Genomic DNA, 23,032 nt, shown 5'->3' with positions numbered 1-23,032 from the left:
ACTTGCCCACAAGTCTAAATCGAGAGTTTGCATATAGGAGGTAGGAGGTGTGACAATAATTGGATAAAGGCTTTTCTGGAATTAGAAAATTCTCTTCAAATACAGGGAGGCCCTGCGGCATGATATCTGGCAAATCACTTGAGTCTTAGTATCCAAATTTCCGCTAAAATGGAAATTGCCATCCTTTGCTCGGCATATTAAATGAAATACTTATGTAAATGGACTTAGATTAGAGGCCTACAAATAGGACTCAAGTTCTTGATGAATCTTGATGAGGAGGGTGGGCGAAGTACTCTAAATGAAAACGAGATAGACTGAGAGATTTCCGGAGAGGAGTGAGTGACAAGCGCCTACCCGTGCATGAAGCTGGAGGTAGAAAATTCCAGCAAAAGGAATTTTCAAGTTTCATTGAAGCTTCTGAATTAAAGTTTGAGGGGCCAGGGTTAAAAAAAAAAAAGGTAGTGAAGAGGCTCATTAAGACAACCCCCGCCAGGTAGCAGATAGTACCTCAAATGCAGTGGGAAATTTGTGAGGTCTTCATAGGCAAGGATTAAATTTTACATCTCCATGTTAATATATGTCATAGTTGTTCAATTACTTAGTGAACAAAAAAGTTGTTAAGGAAAAAAAAAGCACCAACGCAGGTTCCACCGAGATTTGAACTCGGATCGCTGGATTCAGAGTCCAGAGTGCTAACCATTACACCATGGAACCGCCACGCGTATGTAGTTGCCTTCGGCTCTCTGATCCTTAGACAACCCCGCCCCCATCCACAAACCCACCACTCACAGGCGGTCCCGCCCGGTTCCAGCGAGTCGCTTCCGGGCACGGTAGCTCGAGAAATAAGCAAGAGGCCACTAAGACCATGGTAGCTAGGAATTCCAGGACTCAGTTTCCCCTTTGAGCCTCCTTTAGCGACGAAAGTTTGAAGCCCCACGCATCGCGACTCTCGTGCATACCACCCTTCTTGGGTTCAGGGACGGGGAGCCGCCCCCGGAAGTACTTCCCCTTAAAGGCTGGGGCCTGCCGGAAGTGGCGCAGCGGCAAGGAGGGGCTCTTCACCCAGTCCGGCAGTTGAAGCTCGGCGTTCGGGTTACCCCTGCAGCGACGCCCCCTGGTCCCACAGATACCACTGCTGCTCCCGCCCTTTCGCTCCTCGGCCGCGCAATGGGCACCCGCGACGACGAGTACGACTACCTCTTTAAAGGTGAGGCCATGGGCTCTCGCACTCTACACAGTCCCCGTTCGGGGACCCGGGACACACTCGGCGGACGTGCCGGCCACCCGTGCACTGATAGAGGCCTGCCTCAGCCCTTCCTTTTTGTGCGGTTCCGTCTCCTACCCAGCTCAGCTTCTCTCCTCCTCAGACAGGGGTCCCCATCACATGCCGCTCTCTGAGCGACCTCTCCGTGGGCCTTGGCTGGCCTCACAGCCCCTCCCTGCGTGTCCTTCCCCTGGCGGACTGCCTTCTCGCATATCGTCGAATTCCTTTCCCTGGGTTCTGCGGCCCCGCCGCCCCTCCCACCATCTCTCTTTTCGGGTGTAGCGCCCCCTCCCCCTCAGCGTACACCTTTCCCGGCTGGCGTCCTCTCCCGAAGCCCCTGTGACGGGTTCTTCGCTTCCCTCTTGGCCTTGCCTTCGGTGCAGACTCCCACTACAGGTCTTTTCTTATCTGCCCCCTTTCCCCCTCGAGCGAGCCTCTCTTCTGCATATCTCCTCCCCTTGTTCGGCCCCCCCTCTAAGCTTCTCGCATCCCGGGTCCAGGACCCGGTAAAATCTGAGCGGGCCAGGGGTCCCCACCCCCACCCCCACCCTCCGCCCCGCGGTTCTCGCGGTCCTTAACCTTCTCTGACCGCTCCCTCCCCCACTCCCCATTTGGCAACTCTCTCTACCTTCCCTCCCCAGATCGTGTTTAGAGCTCCCTTGTCTCCGTTGCGACCCGGGTGGTGGGAGGGTAAGAGGGATCGACCATCACCCAGTCGCGCACTTGTCGCAGTGACCCGGCAGGCTGACATTACTTCCCACCTAGCCTTTTATTATCTTGCTCTCCCTACTCAGTGGCACACAACCCGGGATAACTCTTTACTCGGTTCGCGAGAAGAGGTTGCGGATGGGTGGTGGCTGTTATCCTTGCCAGACCTGAAGGCCCGGTTCCTGAGCAGGAAAGGTTGTGCGCTGCACAAATACTAGCTTGCTTTATCTCTATGGACTGGTTGCTTCCTGCTGCAACACTGGGAGGATCCAACAGGAAGGGAAGAGCCCTAGTTGGCCACATACCTTTCCCAAAAGGTTGGGGGTAGGAAGGAAGTTGTGTGCTCTTTTGGTCACATTAAATATTTATTATAAGGTACGGAAACATGTAGTGCCCTTGGATAGAACATATCGGAGGGTCAGGGTTGGTTAGAAAGAATTGCTTATTGGTTGAGTCCGGAAGGAATCCAATTTTTTTTTTTAGTCAACGAAGATAAAGGGTACATTTTTCAATAAGAAGAGAGTACAGTAGATGCTTTTATTGTTCAGTGAATGTACTCTCACTCTGATGCTCTGTCTCTGCTCCTGAATTGGGAAGGTAGCCATCAGTAGTGTGCTGAACAAAGATCATTACCACTGAGGAAGAAGCCATTGCTATTAAAGCTTTACTGTGGAGGGTGGAGTTTAAAGAGTGTTAAGCATGGTGACTGTTTCTGTCTTTGCCATTGGGTGCTAAGAATGATTGACTAAACCAAGCAGGAAAGATTTGTTTGCTTTCCCAATACTTTGCAAATCTTGTTATACTAGCCTGCTGTTGTACTCTTGTCGTCTCTTACGCCTCTGACCCAGAATATTCTATTGTATAGGGTGAATACTTTTGGTATCCCCCCTCCACCCCATGCTGGAAAGTACTTTCAGGGTACTTAGTTCATTTTACAAATACAAAACTCAGACCTGGATTACAGAAAGTATACTATAGCATACGTTTTGCCGAAGGTATCTGAGATGAAGTGAAATTATTTGAATCTCTTGAGACTTTGGGGTTAAAGGGAGGTTTGTGTTTTAAAATATGGTATAATGGTAGTGTGCCTTTATAAAGGCTGTCTTTGAAGTAATTAATTCAGAACAAGATAGACCGTCAGGGTATTTCTCCTATTTGGTTTGAACTGGAATGTTGGTTATACAAGGTCCTTTTATTTTTTAACAAAGAATATTAAATATTCTGAATTGGCCTAAAGTATTTCAGCTTTTTGATTAGACCATCCTTCTAGCAACGATTGAGAGCACCGAGCTTTGGAATTAACGTAGATTTCGGTTTAGATCCTGACTCAGGTCTTATATTTACTATATGACCTTGGAAAAGTTAACTTTTCTGAGTCTCAGTTCTCTCATTTATGTAAAGGAAAATACCTGTCTCTCAAGATTGTTGTGAGAGTTAAATGAGACTATTTGTAAAATTTTAACCATGAGGACTCAATAAATGGTAATAATGTGAAAGAAGTTACTGTGGTTTTGTCAGTTTTTTTTTTTTTTTTTTTTGAGACAGGGTCTCGCTCTGTCCCCCAGGCTGGAGTGCAGTGGCACAATCAAGGCTCACTGCAGTCTCGGCCTCCTCAGGCTCAGGTGACCCTCCCACCTCAGCCTCCCTAGCTACTCTCTAGCTCCTAAGAGTAGCTGAGAATACAGGAGTGCAGCACCACGTCCAGCTAATTTTTTTTTTTTTTTTTTTTTTTGTAAAGACAGGGTTTTGCCATGTTGCCCAGGCTGGTCTCGCACTCCTGGACTTAAGCAATCCACCTGCCTCAGCCCCCGCCAAGTGCTGGGATTATAGGCGTGAGCCAGTGTGCCTGGCCTTTGTCGGTTTTTTGAACCTTAAATGTAGGTTCAACTACAACAGCGTTTAAATATTATTAAAAAAACATAAAACTGGAAACTTCTAATGCATTTTATTTTTCCATGGGTTATGGTTTCATTTTGTTGTGCATTTTGCTGTTTAAGATAGGGTGTTAAAACTTCTGCTGAGGAGGATTTCTACTTTTTTGTTTTTGAGATGAAATTTCGCTTTTGTTGCCCAGGCTGGAGCTCAATGATGCGATCTTGGCTCACTGCAACCTCTGCCTCCTGGGTTCAAGCGATTCTCCTGCCTCAGTCTCCCGAGTAGCTGGGATTACAGGCATGCACCACCACGCCTGGCTAATTTTGTATTTTTAGTAGAGACGGGGTTTCTCCATGTTGGTCAGGCTGGTTTCGAACTCCTGATCTCAGGTAATCCACCTGCCTGGGCCTCCCAAAGTGCTGGGATTACCGGCATGAGCCACCGTGCCTGGCCAGATTTCTAATTTTTTAAAGCTCTTACAGGATATGAGTCACTTTTTTCTTTTTTTTTTTTTTTAACTTCAATACTGATTATTTAGCCAATTTCTTATTTATACAAGTATCCTGCTTTAAAGTGAAGAATGATTTTATTTTAAAATAACTTTATTGTACAGAGATTTATTCACTGAGATGGACTGCAGCTGTTTGTACTTAGATTTAATCTAGCAAATGCAATAGTTGAGGAAATTGGAGTTAGTTTGTAACTAACAAGTTGAAAATAAAGGGATATTTTAATTAATAGGGGATGGAGTGGTCTAAATAGGAATGTAATGTGGGACGAGCAGTACAATTATTCTAAATTATGACCTTTATTTAAGCCCAATAGTGAGACTTTTGGTGGGAGGGAATTAGTTTTATTTTATTTAGACTTTTTATTTTTAAAACTTTAATTTTGTATTTACAAACAATGTGGTTAAGGCCCTGTGGGACGTAAGTAAGCATCAGTCATAATTTCTGTTTACAAATATTGTGTGGTAGGCACCAATCCAAAGTTACATTTTCTGAAAATACCTGGATACATAGTCTATTGCTTAAGACATTTTCTTTTCAATCACATTGGAAGTCAGTAGTAATTAACCGTCAGCTGATTGTCAGTAGAAATTATCATGGAAACTTTGCTGTCTTGCATCTTGTTAGTAGTTTTTCTTTCACAAGTTTTGGTTGAGCAACTCAGATTCTGCTGAATCTGGAAAAACTTGTCTAGACTTGAGCCTTATTGTTTGCATTATATATATAATTCTTTCTCTCTCTCTCTCTCTCTCTCTCTCTCTATATATATATATATATATATTTTTTTTTTTTTTTTTTTAGGCAGGGTCTCCCTCTGTTGCCCAGGCTAGAGTGCCATGGCACAGTCATAGCCCACTGCAGCCTCAAATTCCTATGCTCAAGAAATCCTCCTGCCTCAGCCTCCCAAGTAGCTGGAACTACAAATGTACTCCACCATGCCTGGCTTCTTTTTTTTTTTTTAAAGACTATCCTACTTACAGAAATAAAAATTTGTTTTTTGTGGAGATAGGGTCTCCCTACATTGCCCAGGCTGGTCTCAAACTCCTGGGCTCAAGGGATCCTCCCACCTTGGCCTCCCAGAGTGCTGAGATTACAAGCATGAGCCACTATGTCCCACCTTGAATGCATTGTATATTAAAAACTTTTGAGGAGGTTGGACTATATGAATATAGTTGAAAGAATAGAAATGTCTCGAAATTTATGAAAACCAGAATGAAAATTACCAGTTATTCTTTCAGGTGGTAACTTTTAGGGTTGAGGTACTGTCTTTGATGAATTATATTTTGGTCCAGTAAATTAGTTTGCGAGAGAAAGTATAAAACTAAATGTAGTTGAAGAAGCAGAAATTTTTAATTAAACAATGGATAATTAATAAATATATTCTGCTTTTATGCATTTAGCAGCTTGATATTTAGTATTAGGTATTTGCGATGATACTCAAATACGGTAGGTATCTAGCTGATAACTTTTTTTTTTTTTTTTTTTTTTTTGAGACAGAGTCTTGCTCTGTCGCCCAGGCTGGGGTGCAGTGGCCGGATCTCAGCTCACTGCAAGCTCCGCCTCCCGGGTTTAGACCATTCTCCTGCCTCAGCCTCCCGAGTAGCTGGGACTATAGGCGCCCGCCACCTCGCCCGGCTAGTTTTTTGTATTTTTTAGTAGAGACGGGGGTTTCACCGTGTTAGCCAGGATGGTCTCGATCTCCTGACCTCGTGATCCGCCCGTCTCGGCCTCCCAAAGTGCTGGGATTACAGGCTTGAGCCACCGCGCCCGGCCAACTTTTTTTTTTTTTGAGACGGAGTTTCACTCTTGTTGCCCAGGCTGGAGTGCAATGGCGTGATTTCGGCTCACTGCAAAACCTCCGCCTCCAGGTTCAAGTGATTCTCCTGCCTCAGCATCCTGAGTAGCTGGGACTACAGGCATGCGCCACTACACCTGGCTAATTTTGTGTTTTTAGTAGAGACGAGGTTTCTCCATGTTGGTCAGGCTGGTCTCGAACTCCCAACCTCAGGTGATCCACCCTCCTTGGCCTCCCAAAGTGCTGGGATTACAGGCATGAGCCACTGCGCCTGGCCTAGTTGAGATAACTTTTTAAAACATTCATGAATTTTGAGTTATTTTCAGATTAGAGTGCTTTTTTAATAGTGTTAACGTTAATTGGTTACATTAAGAAAAAAGTTCCCTTACTATCTTTATGATGGCATAAGGAGTTGAGATTGATGAGATAATGAACATAATCATTAAAAGTGGAGGTCAAAAGGGAGGAAACCTAAACTTGAAAGTGCTAGAGTTGGCCAAGCATGGTGGCTTATGCCTGTAATCCCAGTACTTTGGGAGGCCAAGGCAAGTGGATCTTTTGAGTCCAGGAGTTTGAGACCCAGCCTGGGCAACATGGCAAAACCCCGTCTCTACAGAAAATACAAAAAATTAGCTGAGTGTGTTGGCATGTGCCTGTAGTTCCAGCTACTAGGGAGGCTGAGGTGGGAGGATCCTCTGAGCCTGGGAAGTGTAGGCTGCAGTGGGCCCTGTTTGTGCTGCTGCACTCCAGTCTGGGCGACAGTGAGACCCTGTCTCAAAAAAAGAAAGAAAGTACTGGAAGATTTTTTTTTTTTGAGACAAGTTCTGGCTCTATTGCCCTAGCTAGAGTATAGTGGCTCACAATCCAGGCTCACCGCAATGTCTGCCTCCCAGGCTCAAGCCATTCTCCCACCTCAGCCTCCTGAGTAGTTGGGACTACAGGCATACATCACCATGCCTAATTTTTTTTGTTTGTATTTAGTCATGTATTTTTTTGTATTTACTTTTTTTTCGTATGAGTGATTCAAAGGCCATTTCCTTAGCAAACATCCAGCCTTTTGTACTAAGAAGCAACAGTGAATGTATCCTATTGATAGTAGACTATTAACCGAAACTGAAATTTGACTTCATATCCAGAATGGTGGACCTTGGAAACTAATACATCAAATAACCATCCTATGAAATTGAAAGTGCATTGCTTTTGTACATCACTTTAATAACTTTGACATTTTCTTCTGATAGCAAATAAAAGCATGTATATGTTTGCCATAGCACCTTTGACACCCTGTAGTTGACTTTTTAGTTGGAAATAACCACTCTTTGTGCTGCGTTGGATTCACTGTCTTCTGAATGATTTCTTGCTGAATCAGCTGACTGAGGAAGCCAGAAAGATATGCATTTGATAATGTACTCTGTCCAAGACTGTCCAGAGGCCAGCTTATATCAGCTCCTGTGGCAAGGAGGGAGTGTGTAATGGACTGTCTTTGCCCTCCTACCAGAGTGCAGTGAGCTTTTAGTTTTTACCGTTCTTTCCACTCGTACCACCAAATCCCAATCTCTTTAGTAAGGAATGGTCTTATTCCTTGGCCTTATTTTTGTATGTTTGATTTTCTAGTCCTGATGTCTAAATCAATTAACTAGATAGATAAGAAGTCTTAGTAGTCAAAAGTAGGAACGAATATAATGTTTCCTGAAATGCTGATACCAATTTTACAAAGGAAAAAATGTCTAGCTCAGATTCTATAAACCTGTGAACTCATTTTGAACTTTAAATTCAGATAGAAAATACCTTAAAACAACTTAACTGCCTGTTTCTCCATTGTTTTTGAAATTCTTAAGTGTAATACCACTTTGGGTGAAAAAGAATCTCCATGTATCTACTTAGTAAGTAAACTGCTGCCTATAGAAATCACAGGAAGCAAATTCATCTAATCAAGACCTATTTTCCAAAAAATCATGGAGTCATAAGTGAAAGTGTATGCCCTCCTTGCTTTGTTTTATTTTTATTTTATTTTATTTTATTTTTGAGACAGAGTCTCGATGTGTCGCCCAGGCTGGAGTGCAGTGGCACACTCTCAGCCCTCTGCAACCTCTGTTTCCTGGGTTCAAGCTATTCTCATGCCTCAGGCCCAAAAGTAGTTGGGATTACAGGCACCCACCACCATGCCTGGCTAATTTTTGTATTTTTATAGAGATGGGGTTTTCACCATGTTAGCCAGACTGATCTCGAACTCTTGGCCTCCCAAAATGCTGAGATTACAGGCGTGAGCTACCACGCCTGGCACTTGGTTTGGTTTTGACTCACAGTATGTCAGAATTATTAGTTTCCTAGTACCCCTGTTTATCTTTAGTGGGGTGGGTTTTTTGGTAGAGGGGTCTTTAACTTTGAACCAATCTGATGAATACAACTATTTTTTTTTTTTTTTTTTTTTTGAGACGGAGTCTCGCTCTGCCGCCCGTGCTGGAGTGCAGTGGCCGGATCTCAGCTCACTGCAAGCTCCACCTCCTGGGTTCCCACCATTCTCCTGCCTCAGCCTCCCGAGTAGCTGGGACTACAGGCGCCGCCACCTCGCCCGGCTAGTTTTTTTGTATTTTTTAATAGAGATGGGGTTTCACCGTGTTAGCCAGGATGGTCTCGATCTCCTGACCTCGTGATCCGCCCGTCTCGGCCTCCCAAAGTGCTGGGATTACAGGCTTGAGCCACCGCGCCCGGCCCTGATGAATACAACTATTAAAGGTCATTTTAGTTTCTGTGTTCTGTATGGTGAAGTTTATAAACCCTGTGCCTCGTATGTTAAATGTTTTTCATATTGTCTAGGTCTGAGTCCTGAGGTCACACCCAGTCTTTGACGAAAGGAAGTATATTCATTTTGTCCTTCCCTACCCACTAACAGCCTTTGTTGTTTTCATGTCTGATATATTACATTTTAATATCATAAATTGTTCATTTAGTTTAGGATTTATCTTTGAAGTTATTTTCTAAAGTAGTAAGATTGGCATAGCATTGATGGTAATTAATGCCTGTCATCAGTGCCAAGTGCATCTGTGATTAAAACTGCATGTTTAAGACAGGATACTGTATCTGTGCTAAGCAGATGATGTGTGGAAGTCATACAGGTAGAAACACGCTGAAAAGAATAAATCGATTTTATTGATTGGTAACTGGTCAAGAACATGGGGTTCAACCCCCTGCCCCCATTCCTTTTAAAAAATCATATACCTTATTTTTCTTGCTTTATTTACTCTGAAGCCAAACTTCTTTGTGTTGAAAGCATAGTGGTATTCTGAATGTGTTTGCCTTGTTCATCTGACATTAAGTTCTTTGTCTTTCCAGTTGTTCTTATTGGAGATTCTGGCGTTGGAAAGAGTAATCTCCTGTCTCGATTTACTCGAAATGAGTTTAATCTGGAAAGCAAGAGCACCATTGGAGTAGAGTTTGCAACCAGAAGCATCCAGGTTGATGGAAAAACAATAAAGGCACAGATATGGGACACAGCAGGGCAAGAGCGATACCGAGCTATAACATCAGCGTAAGTCTCACAGTTTTTAAGTTCTGTGAAATGGGTTGCCAATGAGTGAATTAGCTGACTTTTTGTATTGGAAAAAGAACTCTTTTTTCCTTTTAAGAATTCTAGTATTAGGAATCCTTAGAAATTTATTTATAAGTATGTTTTTAAAACTCATAATCCATATTTTGAGTTCTTCCTGGTGTTTGCTTCCATCTTGTGGTTGTTTTCTGATATTAAATATGTTTCTGTTTTCAGATATTATCGTGGAGCTGTAGGTGCCTTATTGGTTTATGACATTGCTAAACATCTCACATATGAAAATGTAGAGCGATGGCTGAAAGAACTGAGAGATCATGCTGATAGTAACATTGTTATCATGCTCGTGGGCAATAAGAGTGATCTGCGTCATCTCAGGGCAGTTCCTACAGATGAAGCAAGAGCTTTTGCAGGTTAGTGATAGGAATTCCATGATATTTCTTACCATTGTGTCTTGTGGTTTTGATACCTTTCCCGTGAGAGTAATAGGTTATAATAGTTTCCGAAAGGTAAACATGAATGCTTAGCAAGAATTGTTTTGAATGTTTGTGATGACTGTATAGCTTTTTTGCTTTGAGTCATTAAAACAGGAATATTTTTCCACCAAAAAATGAATATAAACATTGTGTATCCTGTCTCTTTTTCTGTTATGTTTCTGTGTTTACAAAGGCTGCTGTACATGAGCTCTATGTGAGTGAAAGGTAGAGGCTCGGAGTGTCAGGGACCAATAGGGATGCAGCTGCTTAGAAGCTGTAACTTTTTGGCTTCATAAAGAATTCACATGTCTCTTGCCCCTGTTCTGGTAGGGACAGCATGCCAGAAGACAACATTGTGCATTTGTGGCTAGTGAAAGTCTTGCCTTTGCTCTAATGCTGATGCTGTGGATAACTTTCTGTAACAGTTTTTTTTGATTTCCCATGCAAGAATAGCTTTATTGTAAATAATATAGCTACAACATTCTGACTGGATATTATAGCCGATGTGGTTGATGGAGAGGATAGCAAGAGATGGAAATAGCTGGCCACTGGATACATTTTTACCACATTTTAAGTGGTGTCATTCATTACTAGTGAGTAGTATTTAGATGTAATAAGTATTTATTTTAATTAAGGAGCCAATTGACATTTTCTCACTTTTTTGTTTTTGTTTTTGTTTTTTTTTTGAGAGCCAGGATCTCACTCTGTCACCCATTCTGGAGTGGAGTGGCACAATCAAGGCTCACTGCAGCCTTGACCTCCTGGGCTCAAGCGATCTTCCACCTCAGCCTCCTGAGTAGCTGGGACTACGGGTGTGTGCCACCACGCTTAGCTAATTTTTTGTATTTTTTGTAGAGACAGGGTTTTGCCATTTTGCCCAGGCTGGTCTTGAACTCCTACGCTCAAGCAATCTGCCTGCCTTGGCCTGCCAAAGTCCTGGGATTACAGGAGTGAGCCACCATGCCCAGCCCTCTCACTATTATTTTTAATCTATTATTGTGTAAATATTAATGTGTAAGTAGGGTTGGGCATGGTGGCTCATGCCTGTAATCTCAGCATTTTGGGAGACTGAGGCAGGAGAAGTGCTTGAGGCCAGAAGTTCAAGACCAGGCTGGGCAACGTAGTGAGATCTGCATCTCTACTTAAAGAAATAATAAACTAAGTAAGTAAATAAAGTGTAAATAGAGTGGTTCCCTTAATGTCTCATAAGTTGAGGAGGTCTTAAGTTTTAAAAAGTTCTGTTATTTTTCCTTTCGAGGGCTTGAATATACCCTATTCCTTGTTTTAAAACTTGACAATACTGACATTTTTGTGTCTCCCCACAGAAAAGAATGGTTTGTCGTTCATTGAGACTTCTGCTCTAGACTCCACAAATGTAGAAGCTGCTTTTCAGACCATTTTAACAGGTAAGACTTGCATTTTCAGATTACACCAGTAGGAACTAGAAGTTTTAGGAAGGTAATTTAAACTAATCAGCAACTAAACTATGTATCAGCCAAGAATGACTATCATTTGAGAGCTACTCTAGCAAAAGCTGTTTAGAGTGCAAAATTAACTACAACCCTTGCTCACTGAGCTTCAGTTGTCCGAATTCATCTGATTTATAGTGGGAAAAATACTTGGAAAATAATTCATTCGCTTCCATGATTACTTCAGTTCAGGTATTACATTCTTCATGGTCACAAAGTAATGTTTAAATGTACTTTTATAAGGTAAATATTGAGATCCCAGCTATAGAAAGATATAAATGCCCTTTTGAAATTTAGTAAAGAAAAAGCTAGGGAAAAAACATATTTTTAAAAATTATAGTGACAAAATAAAATTCTTCTATGATACAGAAGAAAGGTATCACTTGCGTATTCTATATTGTGCCATGGGAGATAATTGGTAGATAAAATCAGCCAATGATTGCATATAGAAAAGTTTTAAAAAGTAGTGGGAAAGAGATGGAGTTCATGCTGATTTGGAATGTGAATGACCAGGTCAGCCTCTGAGGTAAGAAGTGTTCACTCATATTTATCATGAAGCTATTAAAATAACCAGATTATTAGTGAGATAGTCTTAATCTTCTAATGAGTACTTTGATGGGTTGTTTTTAAATACTTTTAAATTGTATATTACTTTTAAGAACTCATGATTTAAAATGTCTTAATATATAGTACAGTTTTACGTGGCGTTGTTCTAAAAACTCTATACAGGGGTATGATTAAATGGGTTTCCAATTACAATATAACAAGTTTTGATTTATTGTTTGTATGCAGCCCCTGTATTAGAGATGAACAGATTTTAACTTTAACATATTCTTTTACTGTAAAAATGTAAGTGTAAAGTCAAAGAGGTAAGATTTGGAAGCCTGACTTGGGTTCTAGTCCTGGCTCCTCCACTTACTATTAGTTCTACAATCTTAGGCAAGTTACCTCACCCTTCTAGGCCTTAATTTCGCCATCTATAAAATTCATACATATTTTGAGGAGTTTTGTTATTTCCTTTTTGAGAGAAGTCTTATATTTATAAAATCTTCTGATAGGATTTGACTTGACTTTTGTGACCTAAAGGTTTTTTTCTCGGTAACCCTTAGCAAAGAATGGTTTGACACTGCCCTAGACTTAAAAAATGAGTACCTGTAAAGTACTTATCTATCCCTGGTATGTAGAGAACAGTTGGTAAATTAGTAGCTAAATAGCAATTAAGGCATGAGAAAATTGGTGATTTATGTACCTATTTTATTATAATTGTTTTCTATCAGAATAGTGCTGGGGTTGGATAAACAGTCTTTGGAACACAGTAGCTTTCCTTTAGAACGTTCTCTGTCAAAGTTTCACTTATTGTTTTAAGCAAGTAAGAGTTGATTAAATATGCAGTATGTCTGCAAGTCTTTGTGTTCTTTATATCCATTTGTGTGGCTTTTATTAAGTCAACATGTAGAGTGCTAGATTGAGACCCAGGAGTTCTAGGGCATTACATCTTTATCACTTTGCTTCTACTCCCTGTTTAAAGTCATTGAACCTCCCTGCTCCTCAGAGTCATAGTCTTAAAACATGTGAATTAAATTACCTTAAAGATGTGTGAGCATTTTAAGGCCTCAGAAAATCTCATCTGAAAAAACTTTTTAGACAGTCCTCATTGTTGGAATATTTTTTATGTTATATCAAATCTCCTCTGCTATAATTCTGGCCCATTTATTCTGATATTAAGTGAAGATGAGCTTAAGTCTTCCATCTGCAGTTAAGTATTTTATGCATCATTTTGTAACATTGAACTTCTGATCCGCTCAAACGTGAACTAGTCAGTACTTAAAATTGAGCCCTTTTGTCTTTAAAGATGAGAGCCAGGCATGTTGATGCACCCCTGTAATCCCAGCATTTTGGGAGGCTGAGGCAGGCGGATCGCTTGAGCTCAAACATCCTAACACCTGTAGAACAACACAGATGTCTGTTGCCACATGCAGTGATCTCAAAAGTTCAAAACCAGCCTGGGCAACATGGTGAAACCCTGTCTCTAAAAAAAAAAAGAAATATTATCTGGGCATGGTGGTGTGCGCACCTGTATTCCCAGCTGAGGTGGGAGGATTGCTTCCGCCTGGGAGGTTTAGGCTGCAGTGAGCTGAGATCATGCCACTGCACTCCAGCCTTCGGGGCAGAGTGAGATCCTGTCTCAAAAAGAAAAAAAGATGAATGTATGGTTACTTTTCTTAAAATTCACTCTAGATTGAACTTTTGTTACAACTTAATTGTTGTTTGAAAGCAAAGAAGACTTTAGTTTCACTTGCTACCACTTTTCCTTTCTATATTCACTATTTCCTCAGCTTCCTGCATAAATCTCACTGTTGGTTTGTAGGATCAGAGATGTGCAGCAGACATCTGTGTTGTTCTGCAGGTGTTAGGATGTTTGTTCTAAACATTCTTCCTCCTGTATGCCAGTGGAAGTGTGAATGCATAGAGAAAACAGTAAAGAGAATAGTAACTATTGCACTTGATTCTGCCTTAAATGTTAACAGTCTTAAGGGAGTATTTATGTTGTATTTTGATATTGCTGAAAGAAAAAAAAGCTTTAAAATTTTTAAAAATTGAGATGGGGCCCAGTCTGATCTTGAATTCCTGAGCTCAAGCCATCTGCTTGCCTTGGCCTCCCAAAGTGCTGGGATTATAGGCATGAGCCACCACGCCCAGCCAAAAATTTAAGTTGTGAAATTATATTTCAGAAAATTTACATGTTACTTCAGAGTTAATTGTGTTGTTGGTTTCAGAATAGACCCATGGCATTCTTGACACCCATGAATTTGAAAGTGACTCCATGAGATGATTTTGCTTGATGGTATTTTTTAGAGGTAGTTTACTAGTATGAGAGTGAGACTGGTAGATTGCTCTGCCTTTGAATTTCAGTGCAGCTTTGTCTTTTCTCAGGTTCACTAAAGGATGTTTTTAATGCATACCTTTTACTTTTTGCTTTTAACTTTGCATTTTCACAATTTCAAATTTAAAGAGATTAAAATAATAGTAAAAAGAATTTGCAAATATCCTTCACCCCTATTCTACAGATGTTAATATTTTACCACATCTGCTTTATCCTTTCTCTTCTCTCTAAATATATACATATTTTTTTTGGCACCATGTGAGATTAAGTGGCAGACATGATGACCCTCATCCTTGAGTGTTTTTCAGTGTATATTTTGTAAAAACAAGGATATTCTCTTTTATAGCTACAGTATAATTATCAAAATCAGAGAGATAATAGTGCCACATCAATGTTTAATTACAGACCTTATTCAGATTTTCCCACTTGTTCCAATAATACCCTTATTAGTCAAAGTCCAAGATAAGGTCATGCATTTCATTTAGCAGTCATATCTCTTTAGTCTCCTCTAATCTTGAACAGTTCCTCAATCTTTTGTTTATTGACCTTGACATTTTTGAAGGGTACAATCCAGTTACTTTGTTGCGTACCTCATTTTGGGTTTTTCTGATTTTTTTCCTATGCACCATATCAGCAGGTTTGTGATAATTGGATGTCTTATTAATTACCAGTGATGTTAACTTTTACCACTTGGTTAAAGTGATGTCTGCTAGATTTCTCCATGTAATTAATATGTTCAGGATGTCTTTTTAGTATAAAGGCTATATTCTTTTTTTTTTTCCCCTGAGTCTTGCTGTGTCAGGCAAGAAGACTACCTCCTAGGTTCAAGCAATTCTCGTGTGTCAGCCTCCCGGGTAGCTGGGATCATAGGCCTGAGCCACCATGTCCTTCTAGTTTTGTATTTTAAGTACAGATGAGTTTTTACCATGTTGCAGGCTGGTCTCTAACTCCTGGCCTCATGTGATCCGCCTGCCTTGGCCTCCTAAAGTGCTGAGATTACAGGTGTGAGCCACTGCCCTGCCTTACTCTACTTTTGGTATATCAGAAAATTTCCATTAAAAAATGTTAAAGAAAGAGAGATGCATTAACTGAATTACTACATTTTTCAAAATTAAGAACTAATTTCTCAGAAGTTGAAAAACAGTAAGATGTAGTCAACTGAATATGTAAAGTAACAAAAACAGACAGCAAGAGTATCTTTTCTTAGATTCTTTTGTGGGGAAATGGGAGTGGCTAAAACTTATGTCTGAGAAGGTTGACGGTTCAAATGTGAACAGGCATTAAGGAAAGACAACTAGGATACAATAAAGACAGGCTACTAAAATTAAAATTTAAAAAAAGGATATGTAATCTTTATAGATTTTGTTTCAATGAAAAAGGATGGGATGGGAGTGTGCCAAGGCTAAAGAGAAGGATTTACCCTTCGGTCATTCAGTCAGATGAGTGGCTAAGGAATAAAGAATTAACTTCATCTTTAAGCTTTCCCTCTGATCTCAAACTGGGAGGCTCTTCTTTTTTCAAGTGTAAATTGTGTGTGTAAATTAAGATGAAATATGTGACCCACTGTAAGTTTTAACTTCTTTATAAATTGTTTTAAAGATTAAATTAGGCCGGGCGCGGTGGCTCAAACCTGTAATCCCAGCACTTTGGGAGGCCGAGACGGGCGGATCACGAGGTCAGGAGATGGAGACCATCCTGGCTAACATGGTGAAACCCCGTCTCTACTAAAAAAAAATACAAAAAACTAGCCGGGCGAGGTGGCGGGCGCCTGTAGTCCGATTCACTCGGGAGGCTGAGGCAGGAGAATGGCGTGAACCCGGGAGGCGGAGCTTGCAGTGAGCTGAGATCCGGCCACTGCACTCCAGCCTGGGCGACAGAGCGAGACTCCGTCTCAAAAAGAAAAAAAAAAAAAAAGATTAAATTAGGGGAACCAAAACAAAAAAAAGTTCTTACATAAAAAAACAAATATATGTAAAACTGGAAGAGAGGGAAAGGCAGACTTCTCAAAGAACATAGAGAAGTAAATAATTAAAGAGATCTCATTACAAAGCAAGAAATTTGAGCAGTGTTGGTGTCTGCAAGCATACTGTTTTTTAGAAATGGATTACTGCTGCATTTACTCCAGTTACCAAAAAGGATGTCTGCTAATAAAAATGCCACCAAAGCAATAAAGAGTGATTGGCTTTAAGAGGTTCCACAAGTAATTCACATACTTAAGTCTCTTGTGGCTGGGTGTGTCATTAAAAAACAACAACAACAACAAAAACCTGATAAGAAAGTAGGAAGCAGGTAACTTCTAGCTTTCTGATTAGAGGAGGTTATTTCATTGTGAGTTTTGTGGGGGTGGGGGGTAGGACCTTGCTACACTAGATCTATTTCCCTCTTTCAAAGGCATGTTCTCCTTTAAAACCAAATGAATACACTAATTCCTATGCAGTAACCACCCCCCCCACCGTTTTTTTGTTTTTGTTTCCTTTTTGGAGACGGGGTCTCACTCTGTCCCCAGGCTGGAGTGCTGTGGTGCAGTCTCAACCTCACTGCTTACTGAGTGAGACTCTGTCTCAAAAAAAAAAAAAAAAAAAGGCATTCTACATAATCACAATACCATATGTTGTATCCAAGAAATTTAACATTTATACAGTTTTTTTTGCTTTTTTTTTTTTTGTTTAGTTTGTTTTTTTTTTGAGACGGAGTCTCGCTCTGTCGCCCGGGCTGGAGTGCAGTGGCTGGATCTCGGCTCACTGCAAGCTCCGCCTCCCAGGTTCACGCCATTCTCCTGCCTCAACCTCCTGAGTAGCTGGGACTACAGGCGCCCGCCACCTCGTCCGGCTAGTTTTTTGTATTTTTTAGTAGAGACGGGGTTTCACCGTGTTAGCCAGGATGGTCTCGATCTGCTGACCTCGTGATCCGCCCATCTCGGCCTCCCAAAGTGCTGGGATTACAGGCTTGAGCCACCACGCCTGGCCTGTTTTGTTTTTTTGAGACAGAGTCTGCTCTGTTGCCCAGGCTGGAGGGCAGTGGTGCTATCTCACTGCAACCTCCCCTCCTGGGACAAGCGATTCTCCTGCCTCAGCCTCCCAAGTAGCTGAGACTATAGGTGGGTGCTACCACACCTGGCTAATTTTTTTTTTTTTTGTATTTTTAGTAGAGACGGGGTTTCACCATGTTTGCCAGGGTGGTCTTGATCTCCTGACCTCGTGATCCGCCCACCTCGGCCTCCTAAAGTGCTGGAATTACAGGCATGAGCCACCTTGCCTGGCCCATTTATACAGTTTTTAATGTGCAATCCATATTCATATTTATTCAATATACTAATAATGAATGTCCTTTATAGATTTGTTTTTTAATTAAAAATTCAATATCCATTTAAAGATCACATGTATAGGAGCCAAGGGAAATGTCCCTATTGCCCTCTGAAGGTTTGCTGAAAGCTCTCTGATACAGCTTTGCACCTTTCTTTTTTTTTTTTTTTTTTTTTTTTTGAGACGGAGTCTGGCTCTGTCGCCCAGGCTGGAGTGCAGTGGCTCACTGCAAGCTCTGCCGCCTCCCGGGTTCACGCCATTCTCCTGCCTCAGCCTCCTGAGAAGCTGGGACTACAGGTGCCTGCCACCACGCCTGGCTAATTTTTTTGTATTTTTGGTAGAGACAGGGTTTCACCGTGTTCACCAGGATGGTCTCGATTTCGTGACCTCGTGATCTGCCTGCCTTGGCCTCCCAAAGTGCTGGGATTACAGGCGTGAGCCACCACACCTGGCTGTGCTTTGGACCTTTCACAAGGTCCAAACGATAGGTAGAGGTTAGGAAGAAAAAGAATTCTGCTGTATCATTTTTATATCATTTACATTTCTTTTGTGGGAGAACTAAATAGAAACCTCTGAAAGTTTGCTGGAAAATCAACTCACAAAAGGCAGATTAATTGGAAAAAAGGCATACAAAATTTATTAACATGTACACGGGGAGAACCAGAGAGATGACCCACCTCCTGATGGCATTCAGAAGCTTATGCCATTCTGGCAAAACAGGTTATGGGAAGGAGGAGAAAAGGAATTCTGTTGAGGGGATTACTGGGGAGGATGAATGGATCAGTGGACAGAAATTAATTGGTACATTGTCTCGTGAAAGAGTCTGTTTAAGTGTGGTTACATTCTTGGTCTTACAGGGAGGGGAAGAAAAAATAATTGTTCCTTTTGGTGGCTCTGGATCTCAGGCAGGTGAAGGAACTTCAGCTTCATCCTGTGCTGGGGAGAGAGGATGAGGAGGGGCAGAAGGTCAGAGAGACCTTGAGACTTCTTTAGTTCAGCATATCAAAGTGCCATTTTGGAGTATGGGTTTCTGAGCCTCAACAGATGGATTTGTTTTGTATCTGGGATGTTGAATAGAGTAGCCACAGGTTACTATTGAGTGCTTGAAATATGGCTAGTTAGATGAAGAATTGGATTTTAAATTTTATTTAATTAAAATAGGTGGCTACTCCGTTGGATAGCACAAATTTAGAACATTTATCCCCATCTCAGTCTGGATTTATCTCATTATTTCCTCATGATTAAATTAGTTTTAAATATTTTTGGCAGGAATACATGGTGTCCTTCATAGGAATACATTGTGTCTTTCGTAGTACATCATATTAGGAGGCTAATTGTGTTAATTTGACACATTTTTAGAATTATCTTGCTTTTTGAGAGTAGTTTTTTTGAAGGGACAACTGGGAGAGTAAACAAAAATAAGGTACATTTTCTGTTCTTAAGGACTTTATAATCTAGTCAGAGGGAACAACTTTTAGGCAGTGTGGTATAAGACCAAATGTGTTACATACAGATACTTATTGTGGAGGAATTTAGTGACTTTCATGTAGTTATTTATCACAACACATATTATATGTTGCAGTACAGCAGTAAGGCAGACACAGTTTTGCTCCTTACAGAGTTTAACATTTAGTGAAAAAGGCAGACACTAAATTATTTTTGTTAAGTGTCATGAAAGAAAAATAGAGTTTACATATAACATCTTAAGTTGCCTGTTTTGTATCATTCTTTAATTACAATTTAAGTTTTGTTCAGGAGGTCACTGATAAACACATTATCTTCTTTTCCCTTCCAAGAATCCATTGGGATTTTAGCATGTTTATTAAGTTGTACTCTACCGAATGCATCTGATAGTGCAAATTTATTTATTTATTTATTTATTTATTTATTTATTTTTGTTTTTTGAGATGGAGTCTTGCTCTGTCGCCCAGGCTGGGGTGCAGTGGCCGGATCTCAGCTCACTGCAAGCTCTGCCTCCCGGGTTTACGCCATTCTCCTGCCTCAGCCTCCCGAGTAGCTGGGACTACAGGCGCCCGCCAACTCGCCCGGCTAGTTTTTTGTATTTTTTAGTAGAGACGGAATTTCACTGTGTTAGCCAGGATGGTCTCGATCTCCTGACCTCGTGATCCGCCCGTCTCGGCCTCCCAAAGTGCTGGGTATTTATTTTTTTGTGTGGTACAATGTCATTGTGTGTAGGCAATTTTTTTTTTGTTTTGTTTTTTGGGGTAAAGGTAGACTGAAAATACTCTTATGGTTTACTTGGAATCCATAAGTCCATAAACTATGTAATGCTATTGGTTTACCTCTTTTATTTATTTATTTATTTTTTGAGATGGAGTCTTGCTCTGTTTCCCAGGCTGGAGTGCAGTAGTGCGATCTCAGCTCACCACAACCTCTGCCTCCCGGGTTCAAGTGATTCTCCTGCCTCAGCCTCCTGAGTAGCTGGGATTACAGGCACCCGCCATCATGCCTGACTAATTTTTGTATTTTTAAAGAGACAGGGTTTCACCATGTTGGTCAGGCTGGTCTTGAAGTACTGACCTCAGGTGATGTGCCTGGCCTGGTTGACCTTTTTAAGGTCTCTTTAAACAGATTTATTTGACTGGTGAACCTTTCCCTCTGAAATGGAAAAACCTTTGTTTCTTTTCTTACCCCAAGGGCAATTGTTAAAGGGTTGAATCTAATCAGTGACTGTTTGAAAATAAAACTTTAAATTTATGTATTCTCTGTTCAGTTTCCTTATGGTCTTTGATGCAAATATATCTCCTACCTCTATGGATCTTTTATCCTAACTATGATAGGTTATTCACGCTAAGTATTGTGATTTCTTTTTTCCTTCAGAGATTTACCGCATTGTTTCTCAGAAGCAAATGTCAGACAGACGCGAAAATGACATGTCTCCAAGCAACAATGTGGTTCCTATTCATGTTCCACCAACCACTGAAAACAAGCCAAAGGTGCAGTGCTGTCAGAACATCTAAGGCATTTCTCTTCTCCCCTAGAAGGCTGTGTATAGTCCATTTCCCAGGTCTGAGATTTAAATATATTTGTAATTCTTGTGTCACTTTTGTGTTTTATTACTTCATACTTATGAATTTTTCCATGTCCTAAGTCTTTTGATTTTAGCTTTATAAAATCATCTACTTGTCCCGAATGACTGCAGCTTTTTTTCATGCTATGGCTTCAGTAGCCTTAGTTTAATAAACTGAATGTTTGGATTCCTCAATTATTGTTTACTTTTTATCATGGAAGCCTGTCACTGTACGTAGGACATAATAGAACTTGATCACTTGAAGCTCAGGCCTATTGGTCTTGATCAAATCAAACTAAGAAGACCTTAGAAATAAGCTACCATTTTGCCACAGAGCAGCTTATTGGTAATACACTCTTCTCTCAATGCAGTGTATATTTCCACAAATATAAGAATTGCCCTATAAACATAGCAGGATTTTGAGAGCTTGAAAATTTTCCATTATCTGGACATGAATTTCTAAAATGCCTTAATAGGTTTATGTAGTTGAGTAAATTTTGTTTTTTAATTTTTGTAAGCATCAAAGTTGATTAGAGAGGGGGGGCACTTTTTCTGGAGAATTCTCTTAGTAAACACAAGAGATTGTTACGGTTTCATTAGTAGTATGGTTATGGGGCCGTAAGTTAAACAGTGCTGCCTGGCAGGCTGGGAACTGGAGCGACTTGTGGAATTCCATCTCAGGTGCCTCTGTTGCAATGATCAGGCAGCCCAAAAGATTTAAATGATCTATAATAATTTCCAAGCAGTAGATGATGTGGCCTTTTATTGCTCAGGCAATAACTGGTTTAATGCTGGTAGTGTCAAATTTTGAAGTGTTAATTTTGTCTTAAAACCTTCCAGTAAGTGAAATGCAACCTAGTTTTATCACCATATCCACCAGCAGGCATGGATAATTATTTTAACAATGCTAATATTTGAGTTTTGCAGTATATTATGGAATATAGTCCAGTTAAATCTTTGGTTTCAGTATGTCTGAAGAATACAGTGAGAGGTTAATTTTTGCTCAAGTGGTACCACTTAAAGGCATGTATTCTTTTAGTATGTAAAATGAAATAGTACCTTGAGTTTAAATAGAATGCATTTTAGGCATTGTAGAGACCTGAAATAGTTTTCTTCCACTACATTGTTGAAATCCATGAAGCAATTAGTTTCTCATTCAGAAATGTGCACACTAAATATTTAGTTTTGCTTTCTCGTGGATAATATTAAGCACTTACTCTGCAGTTTCCTGGAAGTGGTGTGTCAACTGCAGTGATACTATTCAGGATGGTGGGAAATCCCCCGAAATATGTATGTGTGGGCTTGCTTAGATTACTATATTTCATAGTTAATCTTTTGTCTCTTGCAGTGCTCATGATGTGTGGGGCACACGGAAGGCATTGCTGTAGTCAGTCATTTTGGTTTTCTTCTATAGCCATTTTATTATTTTAGTGTATTGGTTATGAAGATAATATTATCTGTTTGTAAATTGCTACTTTGTATTTTATGCATGCTCTGTAATTTGTTTTGTTTTTTTTTTTTTTTAGTTATTGATTTGGAATATATTCACATTCTAATAAACAGTTATAGGGGGATTATTTCTTATGTTGTCAGATTACATTTTTCCTTTGAGTGCTTTGGATGCAGCCATGGAATCCTGATGTAAAAGCATAGGTTCTTGCATTACTGAGTAAACATTGAATTGGGAGCATCAGTATGTGAATTCAGCTTTGATTTTAGACCTGCAGTTCAATTATGTTTTTCTTGGAAAAAGTATGTCCAAAAACATTAGGAAAGTAGTGTGTACTTTCATATATAACAGAGTCACCAGACCCAGGAAAAGAATCCATCTCTATTTTATTGAAAGTTGGTGGTAAATTTTTTACAAAGTAAGGAGAAAGGAGAAAAACTAAATAGTGAATTGAAAATGAATAAAGTAACTTAGAATTTTTACCCGAGTGTAGACCTAAATGTTGCTTTGGGTATGGTTGGATCTTGGGAGAATTCCAGGAAATATTAGATATTAGAAAATGACTTCAATTGCATTTCAACAGGTGTCTTTGTTCTGAGTAATATCTAAGGAGACAAACTGTCTCAAGCAAGAAACAATACATTTTTAAATATTTTGACAATTCAGGGCTTACGGCAGTTTAGAAGTATTTTGCTACTTGACCTTGATTTTCAGTTATTTTAACT

The 23,032-nt window shown here is 40.4% G+C and overlaps 1 protein-coding gene and 1 non-coding gene across 2 annotated transcripts; one reads left to right on the top strand and one right to left on the bottom strand.

Annotated features, from left to right (window-relative positions):
* Window positions 1-642: 642 nt before the first annotated feature.
* TRNAQ-CUG (transfer RNA glutamine (anticodon CUG)) lies at window positions 643-714 on the bottom strand. Its single transcript has one exon. It is a non-coding gene; the product is annotated as a tRNA-Gln (tRNA).
* A 328-nt stretch (window positions 715-1,042) lies between these two features.
* On the top strand, window positions 1,043-21,052 carry LOC105488335 (RAB11A, member RAS oncogene family). Its single transcript, XM_011752285.2, has 5 exons — window positions 1,043-1,207; window positions 9,485-9,680; window positions 9,915-10,108; window positions 11,497-11,577; window positions 20,668-21,052. Exons 1-5 carry the CDS (start codon window positions 1,168-1,170, stop codon window positions 20,805-20,807), a joined length of 651 nt encoding a protein of 216 aa, XP_011750587.1. The 5' UTR covers window positions 1,043-1,167; the 3' UTR covers window positions 20,808-21,052.
* The last annotated feature ends 1,980 nt before the right edge of the window (window positions 21,053-23,032 follow it).

This window comes from Macaca nemestrina, chromosome 7 (assembly GCF_043159975.1).
Source record: "Macaca nemestrina isolate mMacNem1 chromosome 7, mMacNem.hap1, whole genome shotgun sequence".
Taxonomy (NCBI): Eukaryota; Metazoa; Chordata; class Mammalia; order Primates; family Cercopithecidae; genus Macaca; species Macaca nemestrina.
The sequence above is the reverse complement of the archived record's forward strand: the minus strand, read 5'-3'. Positions and strand labels throughout refer to the sequence as shown.